The 23,387-nt window shown below is 37.2% G+C and overlaps 1 protein-coding gene across 4 annotated transcripts; it reads right to left on the minus strand.

Annotated features, from left to right (window-relative positions):
- Positions 1-4,467: 4,467 nt before the first annotated feature.
- On the minus strand, positions 4,468-19,969 carry LOC139964052 (uncharacterized). 4 transcript variants are annotated; one of them, XM_071965375.1, is made up of 11 exons: positions 19,577-19,701; positions 15,292-17,636; positions 14,518-14,660; positions 14,163-14,309; positions 13,603-13,748; positions 13,015-13,108; positions 11,880-12,050; positions 10,904-11,065; positions 7,337-7,487; positions 6,816-6,937; positions 4,468-6,297 (listed from the first exon to the last, which is right to left on the minus strand). In XM_071965375.1, exons 2-11 carry the CDS (start codon positions 17,633-17,635, stop codon positions 5,974-5,976), a joined length of 3,804 nt encoding a protein of 1,267 aa, XP_071821476.1. In that variant the 5' UTR covers position 17,636; positions 19,577-19,701; the 3' UTR covers positions 4,468-5,973. The 4 variants fall into 4 exon arrangements, with proteins under 4 accessions (XP_071821476.1, XP_071821477.1, XP_071821475.1 ...); XM_071965376.1 differs by lacking the exon at positions 15,292-17,636 and having other exon boundaries at positions 19,577-19,969; XM_071965374.1 differs by lacking the exon at positions 19,577-19,701 and having other exon boundaries at positions 15,292-18,209.
- Between the last annotated feature and the right edge of the window lie 3,418 nt (positions 19,970-23,387).

The following is a 23,387-nucleotide window of genomic DNA, read 5'->3' on the forward strand; positions in this document are numbered from 1 at the left end:
TAAATTCCATTTATCGGTTTTGCCCTTTCGATTTATCGGTATCGCACATTCTATTAATCGTTAACGCACGTTCGATTTATCGTTTCCGCACTTTCGATATATCGGTACCGCAAATTCGATTAATCGGTATTGTGAATTCGATTTATCGGTACCGCACATTCGATTAATAATTATCGCACATTCGATTAATCGGTACCGCACATTCTATTTATCGGTACCGCACATTTCGTTTTATCGGTATCGCAAATTCCATTTATATATATCGCACATTTGATTTATCGGTATCGTAAATTCGATTTATGGGTACCGCACAATCGTCTTATCGGTACCGCACAATCGATTTATCGGTACCGCACATTCGATTAATCGGTATCGTTAATTCGATTTATCGGTATCGCACATTCGATTTATCTGTATCGCACATTCGACTTATCGTTACCGCACATTCGATTTATCGGTACCGCACATTCGATTAAAGGGTATCGCACATTCGATTTATCGGTACCGCACAATCGAATTATCGGTACTGCAGGTCCTATTTATCGGTACCGCATATTCGTTTAATCGGTCATGCACAATCGAATTATCGGTACCGCTCATTCGATTGATCAGTATCGCACATTCGATTTATCGGTACCGCACAATCGATTTATCGGTACAGGACATTCCATTTATCGGTATCGCACATTCGATTTATCGATACCGCACCTTCGATTTATCTGTACCGCACAATTGATTTATCAGTTTCGCACATTCGATTTATCGATACCGCACATTCCATTAATCGGTATCGTTAATTCGATTAATCGGTACCGTACATTCTATTTATCGGTACCGCACCCTTCGATTTATCGGTACCGCAAATTCGATTAATGGGTATTGTGAATTCGATTTATCGATACCGCATATTCGATTAATAGGTATCGCACATTCTATTTATCGTTACCGCACATTCGGTTTATCGGTATCGCAAATTTCATTTATCGGTATCGCACATTCGATTTATCTTTATCGTAAATTCGATTTATGGGTACCGCACAATCGTTTTATCGGTAGCGCACTATCGATTTATCGGTACCGCACATTCGATTAATCGGTATCGTTAATTCGATTTATCGGTACCGCACATTCGATTTATCGGTATCGCACATTCTATTTATCGGTATCGCACTTTCTATTTATCGGTATCGCACATTCGATTAATCGGTATCGTAAATTCGATTGATCGGTATCGCACATTCTATTTATCGGTATCGCACTTTCTATTTATCGGTATCGCACATTCGATTAATCGGTATCGTAAATTCGATTGATCGGTATCGCACATTCGATTTATCGGTATCGCACGTTCGATTTATCGGTACCGCACATTCGATTTTTCGGTACCGAACAATCGATTTATCGGTTACCGCACATTCGATTTATCGGTATCGCACATTTGATTTATCGATACCGCACATTCGATTTATCGGTATTGCACTTTCGATTGATCGGTATCGCACATTCGGTTTATCGGTATCGTAAATTCCATTTATCGGTATTGCACTTTCGATTTATCGATATCGCACATTCGATTAATCGTTATCGCATGTTCGATTTATCGGTACGGCACAATCGATTTATCGGTACCGCACATTCGATAAATCGATATTGTGAATTCGATTTATCGGTACCGCACATTCGATTAATGGGTGTCGCACATTCGATTTATCGGTACCCTACAGTCGATTTATCGGTACCGCACATTCGATTAATCGGTATCGTATATTCGATTTATCGGTACCGCACATTCGATTAATCGGTATCGTACATTCTATTTATCGGTACCGCACATTAGATTAATTTGTATCGCACATTCAATTTATCGGTATCGCACATTCGATTTATCGGTACTGCACATTCTATTTATCGGTACCGCACCCTTCGATTTATCGGTACCGCACATTCTATTTATCGGTACTCTCTTAAATTCTTAGACTGAAATTTCAGTCTAATAGACTGAAATTTCAGTCTAAGAGCGGACGAACTGAGGGACCAGTTCCTTCAGACTGAAATTCAGTCTAAGGAAGGACTGAAAATTTTCAGTCTGTAAAACGACTGATTTTTAGTCCAGCTAGACTGAATAATTTCAGTGTAACAGGACTGAAAGTTACTCTTTCTTACACTGAAATTAAGCCAAATTAGATTAGAATCCAGCCTATAAGGTTTGAATAATTTTATTCAATTAGACTTTAAAGAAAAGTGGCTAGACTGAATATCGTCATTTTATACTTTTAATTCAGGGATTAATAATCCAATAGGCAAGTCAAAAGACTACCCAAAAACACTAAATTGGGACGATTTCAGTTCATCATCTTAGACTCCGCTCTCCAGGCAGATTAAAGGAATATTCCTGTAGAATTGTAAATATTCATATATGGAGTATAATTTTAGACACAAACTGGTTAAAAAGGCAGGGTGATACCTCTTTTGGTTCAATAGTTACATATTTTTAACTTATATTTTGCTTTAACTATGAAAATAAGAAAACAAAACACCTGTACGGAATGCCAAATGTATCAAAAATGTCCAAAACTATATAAGCATGTCCAAAAAAATATAAGCATGTCCAAAAAAATATAAGCATGTCCAAAAAAATATAAGCATGTCCAAATTTATATAAACATATCGAAACTAATATAAGTATGTCCAAAAATAATATGATCATGCCCAAAATAATATGAGAGTGTCGAAAAATTATATGAACATGTCCAATGTAACTGCTAACTTCAACTTTTCAGTGAACATTTTGGCATCTGAATTCACGCCATCTGTTGCAAAATATCCAAAAAAATATAAGCATGTCCAAATTTATATAAACATGTCGAAACCAATATGAGTATGTCCAAAAATAATGAGAGCATGTCCAAAATAATATAAGAGTGTCGAAAGACTATATGAGCATGTCCAAAATATAAAAAAGTGTCGAAAAATAATACAAAAGTCTCGAGCGTAACTGCTCGATTCAACTTATAATGAACAGTCAGGCGTTTGAATTTTACGCCATATGTTCCAAATATCAAACTTTTTATTTTGGTATGCTGAAAACAAAAACACCATATCCAGCGTAACTTAAGACGATATACAGTTCATCCATTACCGTATTAGTGTGTGTGTTAATATTTTAATGATATTTCGATCAAGAACGATTTTATTTTCGAGGAAATATTAGTTGAGTTGTTTCGTAGCGCGAGTGATCAACCTGGCCTCAAGGTGCTGTAACTATCAGTGAGTTTAATACGAAGAACCACTGTGTCCAACATCCCACGCGGTTTAATCAATAATATGTAGTTGGCGAGTTCTTCCCACGTTTCCATCTTGAAATTTAGTTAAAAGGTGAGAGTGAAGATTAAACGTTGAATACCCCTAACCTAGGCTTATTTTTTTTTTAATTCTGGGCTAGTGTCCGACTTCGCCTGGTAACCGTAATTAAGTGTCACAATTTTCCGTTAAAAAAGTAACACAGTATAGTAGTTCATTTTCACTGTCAACGTACGCATGTGTGATAACTACTGTACGTTGTTAGCGCTTGTGCATGTTGTACGTACTTTCGCACGTGAACTTCTTTGCCTTCGCAACAATATATGAATAATCTCAGCACCTCTAGGCAGGGCGAAACCACTCACATTATGTAGGGATGTAAAAAGAAAAAATGTTAGGTGATGGTCTTGTTTTTACATATTTTGAATTATTTGCGTCACAAAAACAGAAGAATGTTTCAATAATATATTGTCATAATGATAACCATTGTGTCAGTTGATACAAATTACCTCCAAAGAAGGTATTGTAAGCTAATTTTTTTCGACATACCAATATAAAAGTTCGATATTTGAAACATTTGGCGTGACTTCAAACGCCAAAATGTTCATAACAAAGTTGAAGTTAGCAGTTACACTCGAGACTTTTATATTATTATTCGACACTCTCATATAATTTTGGGCGTGCTCATATTATATTTGGACATACTTATATGTGTTTGGACATGCGCGTATTATTTTGGACATGCTCATATAGTTTTGACATGTCTATATAAATTTGGACATGCTCATATAAGTTTGGACATGCTTATATTTTTTTGGATATTTTGCAACATATGGCGTAACTTAAAACGCCAAAATGTTCAAAACAAAATTGAATTAGGCAGTTACATTTGTCCCTCTTGTATTATTTTTCGACATTCTTTTAATATGTTGGACATGCTCATATAGTCTTTCGACACTCTCATATTATTTTGGACATGCTCTTATTATTTTTGGACATACTCATATTAGTTTCGACATGTTTATATAAATTTGGACATGCTTATATTATTTTGGACATGCTTATATTGTTTTGGACATTTTTGAAACGTATGGCATGCCGTACACCTGTTAAAAGTTTAAAAACTGTATTACAACTTTATTTATTTTCTTGGATACATTTAAGAAAATTTATAAACAAATAAAAAAAAGTGCAAAAGGTAAGTTTGTTTGCTTGGGTTTTATTTATGATATCTTAGGTTATTAATAATTAGGTTACTAATAAGGGTTATTCAAATTTTAAGTCCAAACATTAAAGTTGCAATTCCGGTGCCGACCATTTGACACGCAAACTCTTTAAATGTGGTCAAGTTTACCAGAAATGTATAATTTGACCATAACTTTTTTATTTAGTGTCCTAAAACTCTAAGGCTTGAAACATTCATTGTTATGTTTTAATTTAGATTCATTCTTTTAAGTGAAACCAATATGTAGCAGTTGTTGCAAATATAATAACAACCCGAACCAATTATGACAGGGCAAGTTCCCCAATTATACAGATATTGGTACAACGAAATTTAAAATATAAAACCCTAATTGTACTTAAAGAACAAATTATGGCAAAGGCCACTTGGAAAGTGACCAACAATGAACGGATGCTGGCATAGGCCACTTGGAAAGTGACCGGCAATAGATGAATACTGGCAAACGCCACTTGGAAAGTGACTGGCAATGGACAAATACTGGAAAAGGCCATTTGGCAAAGTGACTGACAATGAATGGATTACAATTGACAGCTTACATATTACAACCAACTTACGTACAGAGAATGCAATTTTCGAAATAAAAAGTTAAGTATAAAAACAACTGAAATATTTCTCATACATGTTATACTGTAAGGCCGGGTTGTCCAACCTTTTGCAGAGGAGGGCCACATGGAATGATTATGAAGAAGGAGGGGGCCGCACAAACCCTACGCTCGATATTTTGCCCGAAGCCCAAGGCAGCAAACTGTGAGCACTGCGCGCGGATCGCACTGATTTATTTTCCTTCCTGATAAAACAGATGAATAAAGTCCAGCCCCCCCCCCCCCCCTCCGTTGAGAGAGTGTCACACAAACTGACATGTATGCAGTTTTTTGGACCCAGAAGGTTCGAATGACTGATTAAATAGCTTCAAATTGTTATCAATAAATTTGCTCACTAAAATTTCGCATCGTAGAGCATCTCTGACGGGCCGGACGCAACCCTGCGGCGGGCCCGACTGTGGCCCGCGGGCCGTAGGTTGGACAACCCTGTTATAAGGTAAATGCATGCATCGCAAGAAGGTAAGAGTTGGAAAGACGTTGAAGCTTAATGTTGGTCCTTTCCACACCACCCTTCTTCCAAACTCCAACCTCTTGCCAACCCCCACATTTTTTAAACTCCCAACCTTTCCACCTACCCTTCAGGGTTTTCATTTCTGCTGCTTATTCCCAACCCCATCTCTTCCCAACCCACACCATTCTGACACCCATTTCTCGTAATTGAACCATTTTTGGAAACTGTCCGACTGGATTACAATTCAGAATTGTACCAAACTAAGTTATAATACTGATAGTACTGGTGCTTACATAAACAAAATAATTGTTTACATGACCCAAAATCAAAATAAAATACAGCATACAAATAAACACTTGCAACACCACTCTAAAAAGCTACTTAGGAGAAATTAGTTTAATGTTAGATGCCAAGCTACGCAATGGTGCCTTTACTGACGTAGCAGGAATCACTCCATATAAAAAGGCAGCTAAAAATTCCCAAAATTGAAGAAGTGCCAAAGCATAATGCACATTAAAAGCATAATGTGCTTTAAATAACCTATCCACAGCCTGTATGAGATTGGTTCCTGCAGGAATTGGAATTCTATCCACCACAATGAAGAACTGCGACGGATTTAGGGCAGGACCGAGTGAAAGTATGTACGGTTGTACATACTTTTCATCTTTTCCGGCAGTAGTAGCATCAATACTCGTGCCAAGCTAGGAAGAAATGACAAAAAAAATATGTATATTTCACTCCATACTATTAAATTCACATCTGAACATTAAGCAAACTGCCAATCAGATTTTTCCATGACACTTCCAGTTTATTCATACTAGAAGAAAATTTCACACATACTAAACTTCTTACATGATCTCCCTGAATGTCACTAAAAATTCACAAACCCTGGACAGACAACTTTACAAAATTGGTTATAACAGCCCTGGACAGACTGACAGAGTCTACCTTCAGTATCAATAACTGTATATCTCAAACACCTGAAGGGTTCATAAGTCAACCGTTTTCCATCTCTATCTTTGTTATTCCTTACTAATAATGGCATAAATAATATTGGTTGGCTTTACATTTAAAACCATTTACACCAGACAAACTTTTTCCATCTTGTTTAGCCCAGTAAATTTTGTAAAACCATAACTTTTCCATTAAATGCAGGGGTGTTTATATGGCTTTGAGCATTTATAAGGGAATATGCAGTATATTGTCATAAAATACTCACAGGTTTGTTCTGAAGGAAGTACAACAGTGCCCCTGCTCTGCTAGTGGACTGCTGCTTCTGTTTTAACATTGTCACTGACCTGTGCAGTATATATATCAATGTATATAAAGCACACATATCCTCTGAAAAGAAAATTGAGTTTGAAGTTTTAAACATAACCTCGAAGGCATAGTCTGTGGTTAATTAAATGCAATAAATCATAGTACAAGTTAATTTGAACAAATGGCACAATTCCATAAATAACCCTTTTAAATAAAATCCAGATAAGTCATACATCCAAATAAATATAAAATTCTGTATTACACAAACTACAAAGTAATTGATATATTGATTTTTTAAAGTTATGGTTCATTGCATAATTTGCCCAAATTGAGAATAAGAATAAAATTGAGAACTTTACAGCCTCTTACCAAGGGGAAATGCCCAAAACACTTTATATGTGATCACTATTTGATTGGTTAGCTAGAAAAAGGCATACAAAGAAAACTTTGAAATATGATAGCTATACTAATTTAACTTACTACTATCAGTTTCCTCAAAAGCATCAATCATATTCGCAATAGCTGGTGAGGTTTTCTTTCCTACTTCTATGACGCGGTCTCTGTATCCAGCCCACTTTGTAATGAAGTTATCGCTGGATTCCGCAAACATTAATCGAAACTCCTCGTTAATCTGGAAGAAATGTAAACATTTAATTACTGCAAATCAGAATGCTAGGAGATTTTTCTAGTATCACAATTATGAAACTTACCACATCAAATCTGAATATTGCTTCTCCAGTTATCTATTGATTGCAGTGGCGTAGGAAGGTACTTTTGAGTGGGGGGGGGGCTGAAGACTGATGGCCGACCTGGGGGAGGGGTCTAAGGGGAGGGGGTTCCCCCTCCCCTTTGGATTTTTTTAGCATTTCCAGGTGGCCTCAGATGCAATTTGGTGCAATATAGCACACTTCAACACCCACTCCATTTTTACAAAAATTTTGCATTTTCACCTGGCCTTAGATGCAATTTGGTGCTCCAAATGAGATTTTTTTTCTCATTTGGAAATGAAAAAGGGGTATTCTGACTTGCGCAGCGGGGGGGCGGAATGATACTTCCGCCCCCCCCATATTTTTCACTGGGGGGCTGGCGCCCCCCAGCCCCCCGGTTCCTACGCCCTTGATTGATTGTATAGAAGATTATAATTATTAGAAATGCTTGATATAGCGCAATATACCAAAACCGGTCTCAATGAGCTTTACAATTAAAATTTAATACCAGTATAGTCAGGCGATACAGTCAGGAACCTGGGGGCGCACAACAACAACCTTAACCAGGGGACGGACGAGAAAGATGGGGAAATGAATGAAAACTGCCTTTTCACACTTCTCTTCGCGACTAGTGTTCACTGAAAAAATAAACTAGTCAATATTGCCACGGACTAACGTTAAATTAGTCTTTAACGTTAGTCAATGCACCAGGACTAGCAAAAATCTTCGTTTCATCGCTGCTTCTTAGTTAGTTTACACTGACTAAGGAAAATATAATCGCAGCTTAGTCGGTGGCGACGGACTAAGGTATTTTAACCCATGGACTAAGAACGATACGGACACCCGATTTACGCCATAATCGTAGCTTAGTCGGTGTCGACGGACTAATGTATTTTAACCCAATTCGATTCACTTCAATTTGGAAACCGAGAGGCAACGGCAGCTTGCTAGGCTTGGCATAGTTTCATACGATCACTCTAAGCAACTTTCAACCGTAAATCACCCAAGAAGGTCTTTAGAAGAATGGAGGTATTAACTGCATCATCGGCCTACCTGTTATTCCTTTAACTAGAAGGTAAAATTAAAGTTAATTGTTAGGCCACTGGCACTAGTACTGTATTATGGTTAGTGTAACGCTACCGTTGTCACGTTGGCGTTTCGCAATACACAAGTGCAATGACAGTGAGTAGCCTATAGGCTTCTACTGGGTACTGCAGTGCATTCTCAACACTAAAGTGTGCATTCTAAACACCAATTAACAATGTGTTATGTGTGTATTGGGCTAGATTGAACAGTGGCACATCATCTTCTAATTTATTCCCAAACAAATGCTGGAACTATAAGGCTCAATAGTTTATTTGAAGTCTACACTCATTTGGTAAAGATTTCCTGTAATTTCCCATGTGAATCTAAATGGGTAGGCTTTGTGATATTGAATAAGCAAGGCTAGACCTTCAAACGTACAGTCACAGTCGGCTGAACACATGTTGCGACATTCCTTCACGGTCGACTTGCTTACTGTAAGAAGTATTAACCGTTTTTTTTCTCAGGAAAGCTTGATAGTCTGAAGTTATTATAACATGTGCTTTTAGTATACTGCCAAAAGAGTAAGTTGCTGTATTTGTATTGATATTTTATGTAGAAGTAACGGAAAATTTAGTACGTTTAGTTTGGTCTAATTGCACGTTTTTTTACTGTCCAATGTAGTGCAGGGTTCACTTGCGCGAATTCAAATTATTCTGTTTATGTGTATGTATATGCATCGATTCTTAGATTTCTTAGATTCTTAGATAATTATGCCCATCAGTTGTATCTGAAGCCCTAACCAACATTTTCCAGTAGGTTTCAAGTGGTTACCTCATGAGCTGACCTAGGTCAGCCTTGAGGGGTCAAATATAGATCACTGGCAGGGGTACCCCACCACCAATAATTACTGGCAATGGCCATTTGTTGCTCTTGGGGCCATACCTGACATATTGTACTTACTTTGATGTGTTACCATGACAACTGATCTAGGTTAGCTATCAGGTGACTTTAAAATTGCTCTCCCAGCCACACCCACCACAGTCGGTTTGCCAGTCGTCTGGTTTCATATACAGGAATGCACTGTGAACATTGTGATGTACAAGGCAATTGGTTACCTTCCCAGCTAACCAAACCCTCTGGGATCCCGGTCTATTGGGATCATTATTATCATGATTAACATAATTATTAAGTTTTGAGAAATAACTTGGTGTTATGCTGTGCAAAGCTAATAATAATTTGGTAAAGCTGCTATTCCTGGCTTATAATTTGAGGGACCTAGATTTAAATGTATACCTCCCAATATGTTATAAAATTTTAAGGTAAATGTATGTTTATGATAATGTGAGTTATCATGTGCTATATCTGTATCTGTGCTTACACGTATATCATATTTTCTGTTCACAGGTCAATAATGGTGCAGATTTTGGCTTCCTGAAGACAAGTGGGAGGCCATTTGTAGTTAAGAGAAACACTCTTTGTTCGTGAAGACTTAACTGGTGTCGATTTGGGGTACCACTTTAAAAGGAAAGTCATGAGGAACCCTTGCCCAAGATCCAACTTTGCATTATTGTGCAGTGCTATACTTTTGCGATTCATGTTTGATCCATTAACTTGTCTTAACTTTGTTGGAAAAAAACTCAGATTTTCAGATTTTATTTACAGTGATTTCTTCTCTATCTGTCGAAAGTCAGCCTTTTGTAGACATCAGAAGTTTTATCAGAAATAAATACTGCCAACGTACACATTATTTGTGTTTCTTCTTCTCTCTTTTCTTTCAGTGATGCTAGTCAGTGAAACTAGTCGGGTTTAATTCTTTCAGTGAATCTAGTCGGTGCAACTAGTCAGTCGATACGGACTAAGAAAGGTTAGTCGGGAGAGGCACCATCCTGACTAATGTAAAACCTGCTATAAACTAGTCGGTGGCTCATATAAATTAGTCGGTAAAGACCGACTAATGTCACCAACTAATGTAACTGACTAATATACATTTACCGACTAAGAAATTGTTGATCGACTAAGCTGACGGACTAAGATGACCGACTAAGAAATCCAACTGACTAAGGAATAAATTAGTCGGTATAGCAACTGACTAAGGCTATATTAGTCGTGAGAGGCACCAGATGGACTAACGTTATGTTAGTCGGTGAACCAATTTAAGTTTTCAGTGTTCAGAGAACCAGACATGGGTGACTCCCATGCAGGCAGCCAGGTACATCATGTCATGTAACACTTGCTTTTCCTGTCAATTGTGAAAAATGGACAATGGTTCGTAGGGCTGGCATTTTTGACAAGACATCTAAAAACTGAAACTTACCAAATTAGGCATATCCTGAAATCTGGGAAACTTCTGTAAAATTTCCGTAATTGTCTTACTGCCTGATTCCATCCACTGCCTTCTGTAGTGGTGAGTGTCCTTAAAGAAGTTGAGATGCTTAGATGGATTCTCACTAGGAACTGAGTATTTCATCCAATTAACCTAAACAATCAAATATAATTATAAAATCAGGTTACAATTTGTTACACCAGTGGTTGCCCTACTGCAACATCAATCACAGTTGGGCTTCACTACTACATCAATTATGAAGAGTCAATAGTACCACTGCCTCATCAACGGATCAATAAGAATTGCTCTCACTGCTCCATCAATCAGACTTGGTCTTACTGCTCCATCAAGCACAGTTGGTCTCATGGAAAACATTTAACAAGGGGGCTTTAATATAAACTCAGAACCTGCATTATCATGAAAAATTTATAAATTTACTTCGTTCCCCACTTACCTGTCTCCCCACAACCTATGCACCGCATTCTACCGTGTCTAGAATGCCCTGGTAATCTTTTAACACTGTACACCCTCACTGGCCCTAATGGCCTCCCTTCATTTTTCTACCCACAAAGTGTCTCACTGTGTTTTTCGGAGTTAGAAAAATTTATAATTATAATTTTTCATTTTGTCCATAAATATTGGCATTCTTTGGTGCTTATAATTTACTTTTCTCTAATTTACTCCAATTTTCCTAATTTCCTAAACTTACCTATTGGCACCTTTCCATTCGGACTATCGTGGTGCCGTTAAACTCTGCCGTTAAACTCCGAACAAACAAACATAATTTAAAGGAATTTGAAATTTGTCTCAGTAATGCCTCGAATTTTTCTTTGTTTCTGCCTTAATGTTAAGTGCTGCCAAACCAATAGATATACCAGTAACTTTATTCATACCAATTTTTTTAATACTGATAAACCTAAAACATCAAAAATTCTTTACATGATAAACAATTTGATAAAATATCTACCTTATCCATGATTTCATCCGTCTCTTCAGCAAGAGAATGACCAGGCCCATCTGGATTAGATGCAGATACAAGACCTTTTCGTTGCCGCATATGGTCAGCTTGCGGTTTAGTTGAGCGGATATTTTTGAGTCTATACTCGAGGAATCCCTGCCCATTGCTGTAATAATGCTCCTGTAACAAAATATATTTATATTCTAATATTAGGGATGCACCAGAACCAGATTTTTAGGTTCCGGTCGGAACCAGAACTAGCGGAACTGGAACTTTTTACATTTGTTAGTTAGAGTGAAATATGTATGACTGATTTAACTGTAAAATATTGAGAAACATGTCTAAAACAATATCAGTCATGTCACTATGTGCATAGGAACATGATTTTCAAACCATTTTTCAATATAATTATCCTTAAGTTAGTGCATACAGTACACTTGATTAGACACTTTCACTATCGACAGCAAGTTTGTCTCGACTGCAAAGAAGGAACAAATCATACATCACTCTGCGGCCGTTGTCGTAGGCGTCAACAAAAGGTTAACCTTGACTTTAACCTTGGGTTAGCAAATATGCTAAGAAATAAATAAACAAGCAGCTTGTTATTATTTATACCGATGATGTTGCTAAGGCCTACCCTTTCATTTAATATTGTCGATGAGTGGGGACGTTTTAAGAGGAATGACGTCGTCTTAAAAGAGAATAATGTTACATAATATTCACATTAGTTAACTGAAATATTGCTATTTTTAACCTATTTATTACTTTCTTGGTTTGGTGGTTCCGGCCAGAACCACAAAAACTTCCAGCCAGAGCCAGAAATTTAAAAATGGCGAGTTCTACTGCATCCTAATTTTAAGAAGCTTGATAAGCACCTTTCGGCACACTGACAAATTCATGCAGGGTATTTACACTAGTAACTTTGGTAAAAGATTTATCAGCCAAAACAGTACATAACCATGGCTTTACAAAAATATGCTACGATGCATTTTTGTAATTGCAGTAAAATGAACACACACAGAAAGTATATAAACTTTAATATTGAAAGGCTGTTTATAAATATGCATAACTAGAATTAAGAATTTCCTATTATGGGGTTAGAACAAACTGGATTACGGTCAAATAAAATGTTTATAGTACTTACATGCCCTTTCATTCCTGGTGTTGTGTCTTGCAGGGTGGGGAATACCGTCACAATCTCCATGGCAAGAGTGGTTTTTTGGTTAGTTGTTGGATACCTTTAAATGTGAAATATATTATTGTTGTATTAAACATTTAGTGATGGGAAAACAAATAGACAAAGGTAGTTCAGATTTCGTGTTTACAAGCTCTATAGCCAAAATCACGTTAAGCCCGCCCACTATGCATTTGAATGAGATTCAACATTTTTACACCATATTTCAATCAGATTGGTTATGTTAAACCAGTTATGTTAAACCCCGTCCCTTCATTAATATGCATGACATCATGACCAGTTATGTTAAACCCCGCCCCTTCATTAATATGCATGACATCATTACCAAAAAACAATAGGGCACATTTTCAAATGGCCTCTCTCTGTATAACAACACATGAACCAGATCTAGAGATATCGTGTTTACAAGCTAGGCATAACATACTTACACATGAGGGATAGGTTTCTGATGGTGATAGCATCTGAACCAAAAAACTAAACATTTAATATACACAAATGAGATCAACATAAAGCAATGGACTACAACAAAATACGTACAAACCACATTTCTCGACTAGACAACCCACTGCTATGCGCACAAGAATGCGTCGTTGACGGGTGGAAAGAACCTTGTTAGTTTCCAAAACCTGTGCTACCTCTTTGCCCTCAGAATGCTTGGTGATGGTCTCTTTGAAACCAAAGTTCTGAAAAAATTATGGTAAAAAATTAGAAACTACTGGATCATACACTACTCAGTGTTTCTCCACTTGCGGCACATGCACCACTTGTGGCACATTGAGGATCCCAAAGTGGCGCAATGAACTTTGTCAAGCAAACAAATAATCGCTTCAGAATAAGAAGGAAAAAATGAAGAATAGAAAGTAAACCAGTTAAGTACAAATTTAAGAGCTCAATACACGTAATCTGATCACGTGCCACGCGACCGGTGCGACTACAGGACCAAAATGTTTTCTAGATGGGTAATTGCATAAGTATATAGAAGAGGGGTGCAGGGTAAAGTGACTCAACTACTGTAGAGCTGAGAATTAGGCTATTTTTCTGGCAAAAGTTGCTGCAGTTACCTGCTAATAAAATAATACATATCTAGCAGTACTTACTGTTATAGTAGCAGAGCTGTAACTGGCATTAAACTTTGAACACCCTTTTGACATATCACTTCTCTGCTTACATGGGGTTGATGATGAATTTGGAGAAAAGTCTTCTGGGGTCACAAGTGTGTCACTGTCTGATGCAGTAGAGGAACTCTGTTAACAAAATTGCAATGTTTGGTAAATATAATTTAAAAACAAAATAATATAAATTAAAATACATGTATGCCACAATGCAGAACTATACAACTAAATAGAGGTGATCAAACAGAATGATGAGAATTGTGAATTATGCATTTTCTAAACAACATTTGTTTTAAGTACCATTACAGTTTTAGTCTTGAACATACACAAATGAACTTACCAAAGACGATTCAGTGTTATCATCAATACATAGTTGCCTGATGAGAATGTGCAGCTTTCTTCGCACCCCAAAGGAAGTTACTCCCACTTCACGTAGGTCTGCTTCGACCATGGTCTTCAACACTTCTATGTCAACATCATTATCTAATAAAGTAAGAAAAAAATACTGAAATAAGGTAAAGAGAGGATAAAAGGAAGAGCTTAAATTAGATTTTCAAGACCACAATTAAAAAGAATGCATAATATGGGGAGAGGGAAATTTCCTGAGAAGATGTTATTTATAGAATCACGAAAATGTAAAGCATTCTCTGTAGTCTGCATAAAGAGGACAGATAAGGAAATAATTGACCGACAACATGGAGCTACTGTACATGCACACATATGAGGGTACCAAGAAGTACACCTTACACGCTCTGACACTATTAAACATTTACTAAACTGTGTACATGGAATAAAAGCTGCAAAAGATATTACAGAATCAAATCCTCTACCTGGCCAAATATCAATTACATTGTTTCCCATTTTTCAGAACTATTAAACCTTGATTCCCAACATTTTGTTATAAATGAATATACAAATAGACATTATTAATGCTTTTAAGTTTTAAGTTTGTTGAACAAGTTAGAAAATGATAGTTCAGGTACTGTTGTTAGCGGACAATATCCAGTTCCGCGAAAAATTATTACTTTTATTTTACTTGAAGTGTGTACACGTTTAGTGAATTTACTGTACTCACAGCTCTATTATACAGTACTGTGGGCATTATCTTACCTACAATGATTGAAGGTGTATCTGGGACACAAATATGATGGCGAAGTGTCTTCATATGAAGTCAACTTCGTTAACGGATGAAAGTCTACAAGGTTCTTCAACGTCACAACAGAATATTCTGGATCAAGTGTTTTAATTTCATATGCATGAAAGTGTGAGGAAAAACCATGTGTACAGCACTTAGCAACAACAAAGAATACTGAATTGTGGGTAGGCTCCTGCACCAAGATATGGCTAATGCAACTGAATTGTGGGATTTCTTGTATCAGTCCTGTTGCTAGAAACAAGTTTGGTTTGTACTGGGTTCCGTACAGTGTCACTTGGCTTGCAACAAAAATCTCTTCATCTTCAGCCAGTTGCAAGGTTTCTGCAATTACACCACTGCCGTTTAATAATCCTATGGGAGTCATATTTCCACCCAAACATTCAAAGTCATGTCTGAGGCCATTTCCCGACCATGCTGCACACTGCATAATTTGATGTTTATATGCAATCGATTTGCATATATTTTTAAAATTGCAGTTGATTGAGGCTACTTTTTTGCTAAAAGCATGTTTCATTTCGTATTTGAGACACTGTAGCGATGTCAAAGGCCCAGAAACTCTAATACATGTTGGATAATGGACCATATGATGGTGCTTATTGATCATATTTTGATCAGGAAATTTGAGCTTGAACTGACAGTGATGATCGTGAATAAGGTGCTTTAAGTAAACAGTCTGCTCGTTATACACTGACGGAGCAAAAATGACATCCATACACCGTAGCAATAACAAAAGAAGCTCATAATGTTCGTTGTCATGTGGAATTTTATCACCAATTAGAAGAGGTAGCATCCTTGTGAAGCACCACATCTGAACAGCTTTTTGACCTAATTTATGGTCAGAGAGATTTCTCAGTCGCTCAGGCAAAACTATGGATGGTTTATTTTTCCGGTCGTTAAATGAATAATGAAAGGAACTTAACCGCTGATTGAACTCGTGAACAGTTAAAAATCTGTTGATGCAAATGAACTGTCGAAGCAATAACTTGACTTCATACGGGCAAACACCTTCTAACATGTCGTGCATTATGTCAAAGTTAAAGTTAGTGGAACTATGAAAATTACGCAAAGAATCTAATGGGCAAGCTCGTTTGACACCAGTTGTGTTATCACCATTTCTTGTTTGAGATGCTATTTCTACATCACTATCATGGGAATCCATTGTTCTTTGCTGAAAATCATCTTCATTAAAATGATGTTGAATACCTTCACGAGTTGCATAGCACAACCTACACAGTTTATTTGCAGAAGGAGACAAAAACCCAAGAATATCATGTGCTGCCAGTGTGTCTGCACATAGAGAAACTAAACTGCCATGAATAGTACGCATCCTATCACCGATTAAAAGCTGAACACCATCATCACTTTCAAAAGAATTCATTTCCTTAACAAATGGCCTCAAGATTGGTTCAAAACCATATCGTTTAACGTCTGTGCTATAAGCTGCTGCAAGTAAATAAATACTGTTCATTGTGCAATTCATACGTTTTGGTAAATTTTGAATTGAATAATAGAACATTCCAAGTTTATGGACACCAGCTTTACTACCTATTGGATTGGTCACTTCTACGTCATCATAGAATATTTGGAAGCGAAGAGCATTCGGGTAATCTCTAAATAATCCATGCTGTTTATATTGTGAGCCATCTTGATAGCCCCTCAATAAACCATTGATAGAGCGCTCTTCATTTTCAATGAGATTCATTACTGGTCTTTTGAGAATTAACTTTAGAACTTCAGTGACAGGTATGTACTGGAAAGTATCTGTTACTATTTGCTGCCTTACATCACCAGTTTTTCGATCGATAACTTGATCAAAACGTGTTCCCAATGCGTATTGAGCTGGCTCCACCAACATTAAATGTTCAATCATATAATTTGATTGTTGCTTAATTGTTTCTATCTCAGTGAATGGATTTTGACATGAGGTGAATTTGGTGAAAAGATCAACCACATCAGCAGCATTGGTATCAATTCCATGGTTTTCCATAACCTTACACACATCACGTTTCAAGGACGAAATTGCATATTGAAACATATCATTGGTTCCACTTATTACATTTTGTATTGATGTATATGGCAAGGAGGTTGAAGCTCTCAATTTGATGATCATAGAAACAGCAAGTTGTTTCAGTGAATTGGGATCATATACAGGTTCTTGTTCAGCAACATCTGGTTCCAGTATATCAACATCCATATCATAATTTTCTTGACCCTCTTCATACTGCATATCATTTTGATCTACAAGAAGCTCATCATTCAAAACGTGTTGTTCATGATCTTCAGCATGAGGTGCATGTGTCATTCTAATGTGTCGCAAAAAAGAATTCATTAAGGTAAATGTCTTCAAACAGCCATCTTGGCCACATATAAGGATTTGCCCAGAGCCTCCAACTGGATGCAATGCATGCAAATGATATGCCAGCTCTCTAGTACCCCCCAAAATATGTTCTTGGCATAAAACACAAGTATATCCCATTCTCGCAGTTGCAGTGAACTTCTTTTACAGTAATTTAGTTAAGTGTTAATAGTCACTAAACACTACGCTGAAAGATACTGAAGTATTTGCTATTAAAATCCGAAGAATTCATGTATTTTCTGTACTTGAATGTTATTTGCTGTGTTGTGCATTCCTTAGAATTGTGATGGCATGGTGTGTTCTGAAAAGAGAGTGTAACATAAATAAAAGAATTCTCATATTCTTGCATTTTGTTTAGCAATCTGTATTGTTAGCATTGCTAGTGTGATAATCACCTATAATAAAGTCTTGATTACTGTACATTAAATTTCTGCAAGTACAGAACTGGATAAATATGAATATAACATTACTGTATGCACTGCACAGTACCATCTAGCAAAGAGTATGTGCCAACTTCAATGTTGACTAGACTATGTTTTGAAATTGTGTACGCACATGTACAGTATATCAAAGAGAAAAACAGGAACATAAAAATTTACAGTACAATACTATAGAATTATAATATGTATGCACCTAGAGATAGCGTACTTTGGTAGTTGAAATTCTATTACTTTGTAACTGTTAGTTCATAAAATATACATCTATTAAAGATGGGTATGGAAATGTGTTATTATTTTTGTTTGCTACTAATTTGATGTGTTAGGCATTTATTTGAAACATATTCAAAGAAAAAGTTTTTTCCAGTACTTTTCTTTTAAATCACAATAAAAGAAGTGAAAAATCTAGTATTTCTCCTTTAACTCTTATGTTAAGTGACCTAACCAAGTGACCAAGTAGAAACCGTACTTAGCCCTATAGCACCAGTGCCTAACGGCCTGGTAAATAGCCACTACCTTTTCACTTAGGCTAAGTAAACTTGTATGCAGCCTGCAGGGTAGGAATAAATTTTCTTTAAAAAAAATCATTTATTTAGGCTTAACGTTAGGGGCCTAATATTAGGCTAAGCCTATTTTCGTTTTAACCAGCACCCATTAATTTAAAAAAAAATATTTTGTTTAACCTAAAGTTGGCACTCTCTGACTAGGCTAGCCTAACTTAGTAAAATTTAGTAAAATTTTACTAGGCCTACACTACTCGTAACCAGTGCCACAATAGACGTAGTATGGTCACTTCGAAGTTCGGACACCTAAGCCTTGAAACACCCCAAAACTAAATCTTCTCGTATAAATCACATGAAAATATACTGGACATGGTGGGAGAAATATGTTATAGTAAGATACACGGCCTAACTTTCTTTCCTGCAAACTGTTTTTACTTTGTATTCCAAGAAGATTCTTCGTTATTGTGGAACTGGTATTTCTTTGCTAGAGTATTGTGAAGTTCGGACACCCAACCTACAGTGTTGCGCTGGTGATAAAATTGGTGGCGCAGTTGCTCTTTCAGTAATTATAACAGACTTCATAGATCTCCGTCATTTTATTGACAAATATGTAAGTACTTTCTTGCACACGGGTCATTTTGGAGAGAAAATAACTGTAGCTTTATAGTGTTTGGTGAAATTTGGCTCTTCCTGTAGGATTTCATGGGGAAATCGTGTATTTCTTAGGGTGTCCGAACTTGGCAATACTGACTATACATGTACGACAGTCTGACAGTAGTGTAGCCTAGGCCCCAAACTGGGCCATAGTATTTCTATACTAGGCTATAGCCTACTGTACTACAACTGTACTAGGCATAGCCTAGTATAATATTTGTTAATATACACTCTCTCTATGACTGAGTATAACTATGAGTATGAATCGATTAAAAACTGCTTTTTAATATTACCTTCGAGCAATGATATAACTTCTTCCGCAAATCCTTTACTTGCCAAACACGTTCTCAATGTTTCTGCCATTATATTCTCGTGGAAACTTAAAAGCGGCTAGTTTTTAAGAAGCGTATATTCTCTCCGTTGTTCGTCTAAGATGGACTTTCGATTCAACGTACGCGGGCAAATGTAGATTAGGAACACGTCATTGATTTGGACAGACCGGATTGGTTAAACCGTTCAGTCTTTGCATGGACTGAAATAAAATTGAGCACGTGACAAAATACAATGATGTTATTGGGTATTGCATTCAGTCTATTGCAGGCTGAATTTCGTTCGGAACCAATTCCAGTCTTAACGTCTGGAAATCGGTCTTATGGACTGAAATAAATTTCAGTCAAACCTTAGACTGAAATTTCAGTCTAAGAATTTAAGAGAGTACCGCACCCTTCGATTTTTCGGTACCGCACAATCGATTTATCGGTTACCGCACATTCGATTTATCGGTATCGCACATTTGATTTATCGATACCGCACATTCGATTTATCGGTATTGCACTTTCGATTGATCGGTATCGCACATTCGGTTTATCGGTATCGTAAATTCGATCTATCGGTATTGCACTTTCGATTTATCGGTATCGCACATTCGATTAATCGTTATCGCATGTTCGATTTATCGGTACGGCACAATCGATTTATCGGTACCGCACATTCGACAAATCGATATTGTGAATTCGATTAATCGGTACCGCACATTCGATTAATGGGTGTCGCACATTCGATTTATCGGTACCCTACAGTCGATTTATCGGTACCGCACATTCGATTAATCGGTATCGTACATTCCATTCATCGGTACCGCACATTCGATTAATCGGTATCGTACATTCTATTTATCGGTACCGCACATTAGATTAATTTGTATCGCACATTCCATTTATCGGTATCGCACATTCGATTTATCGGTACTGCACATTCGATTTATCGGTATCGCACATTCGATTAATGGGTATTGTGAATTCGATTTATCGATACCGCACATTCGATTAATAGGTATCGCACATTCTATTTATCGTTACCGCACATTCGGTTTATCGGTATCGCAAATTTCATTTATCGGTATCGCACATTCGATTTATCTTTATCGTAAATTCGATTTATGGGTACCGCACAATCGTTTTATCGGTACCGCACTATCGATTTATCGGTACCGCACATTCGATTAATCGGTATCGTTAATTCGATTTATCGGTACCGCACATTCGATTTATCGGTATCGCACATTCTATTTATCGGTATCGCACTTTCTATTTATCGGTATCGCACATTCGATTAATCGGTATCGTAAATTCGATTGATCGGTATCGCACATTCGATTTATCGGTATCGCACATTCGATTTATCGGTACCGCACATTCGATTTTTCGGTACCGCACAATCGATTTATCGGTTACCGCACATTCGATTTATCGGTATCGCACATTTGATTTATCGATACCGCACATTCGATTTATCGGTATTGCACTTTCGATTGATCGGTATCGCACATTCGGTTTATCGGTATCGTAAATTCCATTTATCGGTATTGCACTTTCGATTTATCGGTATCGCACATTCGATTAATCGTTATCGCATGTTCGATTTATCGGTACGGCACAATCGATTTATCGGTACCGCACATTCGATAAATCGATATTGTGAATTCGATTTATCGGTACCGCACATTCGATTAATGGGTGTCGCACATTCGATTTATCGGTACCCTACAGTCGATTTATCGGTACCGCACATTCGATTAATCGGTATCGTACATTCGATTTATCGGTACCGCACATTCGATTAATCGGTATCGTACATTCTATTTATCGGTACCGCACATTAGATTAATTTGTATCGCACATTCCATTTATCGGTATCGCACATTCGATTTATCGGTACTGCACATTCGATTTATCGGTATCGCACATTCGATTAATCGGTACCGTACATTCTATTTATCGGTACCGCACCCTTCGATTTATCGGTACCGCACATTCTATTTATCGGTACCGCACCCTTCGATTTTTCGGTACCGCACAATCGATTTATCGGTTACCGCACATTCGATTTATCGGTATCGCACATTTGATTTATCGATACCGCACATTCGATTTATCGGTATCGCACATTCGATTAATCGTTATCGCATGTTCGATTTATCGGTACGGCACAATCGATTTATCGGTACCGCACATTCGACAAATCGATATTGTGAATTCGATTAATCGGTACCGCACATTCGATTAATGGGTGTCGCACATTCGATTTATCGGTACCCTACAGTCGATTTATCGGTACCGCACATTCGATTAATCGGTATCGTACATTCGATTCATTGGTACCGCACATTCGATTAATCGGTATCGTACATTCTATTTATCGGTACCGCACATTAGATTAATTTGTATCGCACATTCCATTTATCGGTACTGCACATTCGATTTATCGGTATCGCACATTCGATTAATGGGTATTGTGAATTCGATTTATCGATACCGCACATTAGATTAATTTGTATCGCACATTCTATTTATCGTTACCGCACATTCGGTTTATCGGTATCACAAATTTCATTTATCGGTATCGCACATTCGATTTATCTTTATCGTAAATTCGATTTATGGGTACCGCACAATCGTTTTATCGGTACCGCACTATCGATTTATCGGTACCGCACATTCGATTAATCGGTATCGTTAATTCGATTGATAGGTATCGCACTTTCCATTTATCGGTATCGCACAATGGATTTATCGGTACTGCAGGTCCGATTTATCGGTACCGCATATTCGATTATTCGGTAACGCACAATCGAATATCCGTACCGCACAATAGATTTATCGGTACCGCACATTCGCTTTATCTGTATCGCACATTCGATTTATCGGTAAGGCACTTTCGATTTATCGGTCCCGCACAATCGATTTATCGGTACCGCACATTCGATTTATCGGTATTGCACATTCGATTTATCGGTATCGCACATTCGATTAATCGGTACAGCACATTCGATTTATCGGTATCGCACATTCGTTTTATCGGTTACCGCACATTCCATTTATCGGTCCCGCACAATCGATTTATCGGTACCGCACAATCGTTTTATCGGTATCGCACTATCGATTTATCGGTACCGCACATTCGATTAATCGGTATCGTTAATTCGATTTATCGGTACCGCACATTCGATTTATCGGTATCGCACATTCTATTGATCGGTATCGCACTTTCTATTTATCGGTATCGCACATTCGATTAATCGGTATCGTAAATTCGATTGATCGGTATCGCACATTCGATTTATCGGTATCGCACATTCGATTTATCGGTACCGCACATTCGATTTTTCGGTACCGCACAATCGATTTATCGGTTACCGCACATTCGATTTATCGGTATCGCACATTTGATTTATCGATACCGCACATTCGATTTATCGGTATTGCACTTTCGATTGATCGGTATCGTACATTCTATTTATCGGTACCGCACATTAGATTAATTTGTATCGCACATTCCATTTATCGGTACTGCACATTCGATTTATCGGTATCGCACATTCGATTAATGGGTATTGTGAATTCGATTTATCGATACCGCACATTAGATTAATTTGTATCGCACATTCTATTTATCGTTACCGCACATTCGGTTTATCGGTATCACAAATTTCATTTATCGGTATCGCACATTCGATTTATCTTTATCGTAAATTCGATTTATGGGTACCGCACAATCGTTTTATCGGTACCGCACTATCGATTTATCGGTACCGCACATTCGATT

This window comes from Apostichopus japonicus, chromosome 22, assembly GCF_037975245.1.
Source record: "Apostichopus japonicus isolate 1M-3 chromosome 22, ASM3797524v1, whole genome shotgun sequence".
NCBI lineage: Eukaryota > Metazoa > Echinodermata > Holothuroidea > Aspidochirotida > Stichopodidae > Apostichopus > Apostichopus japonicus.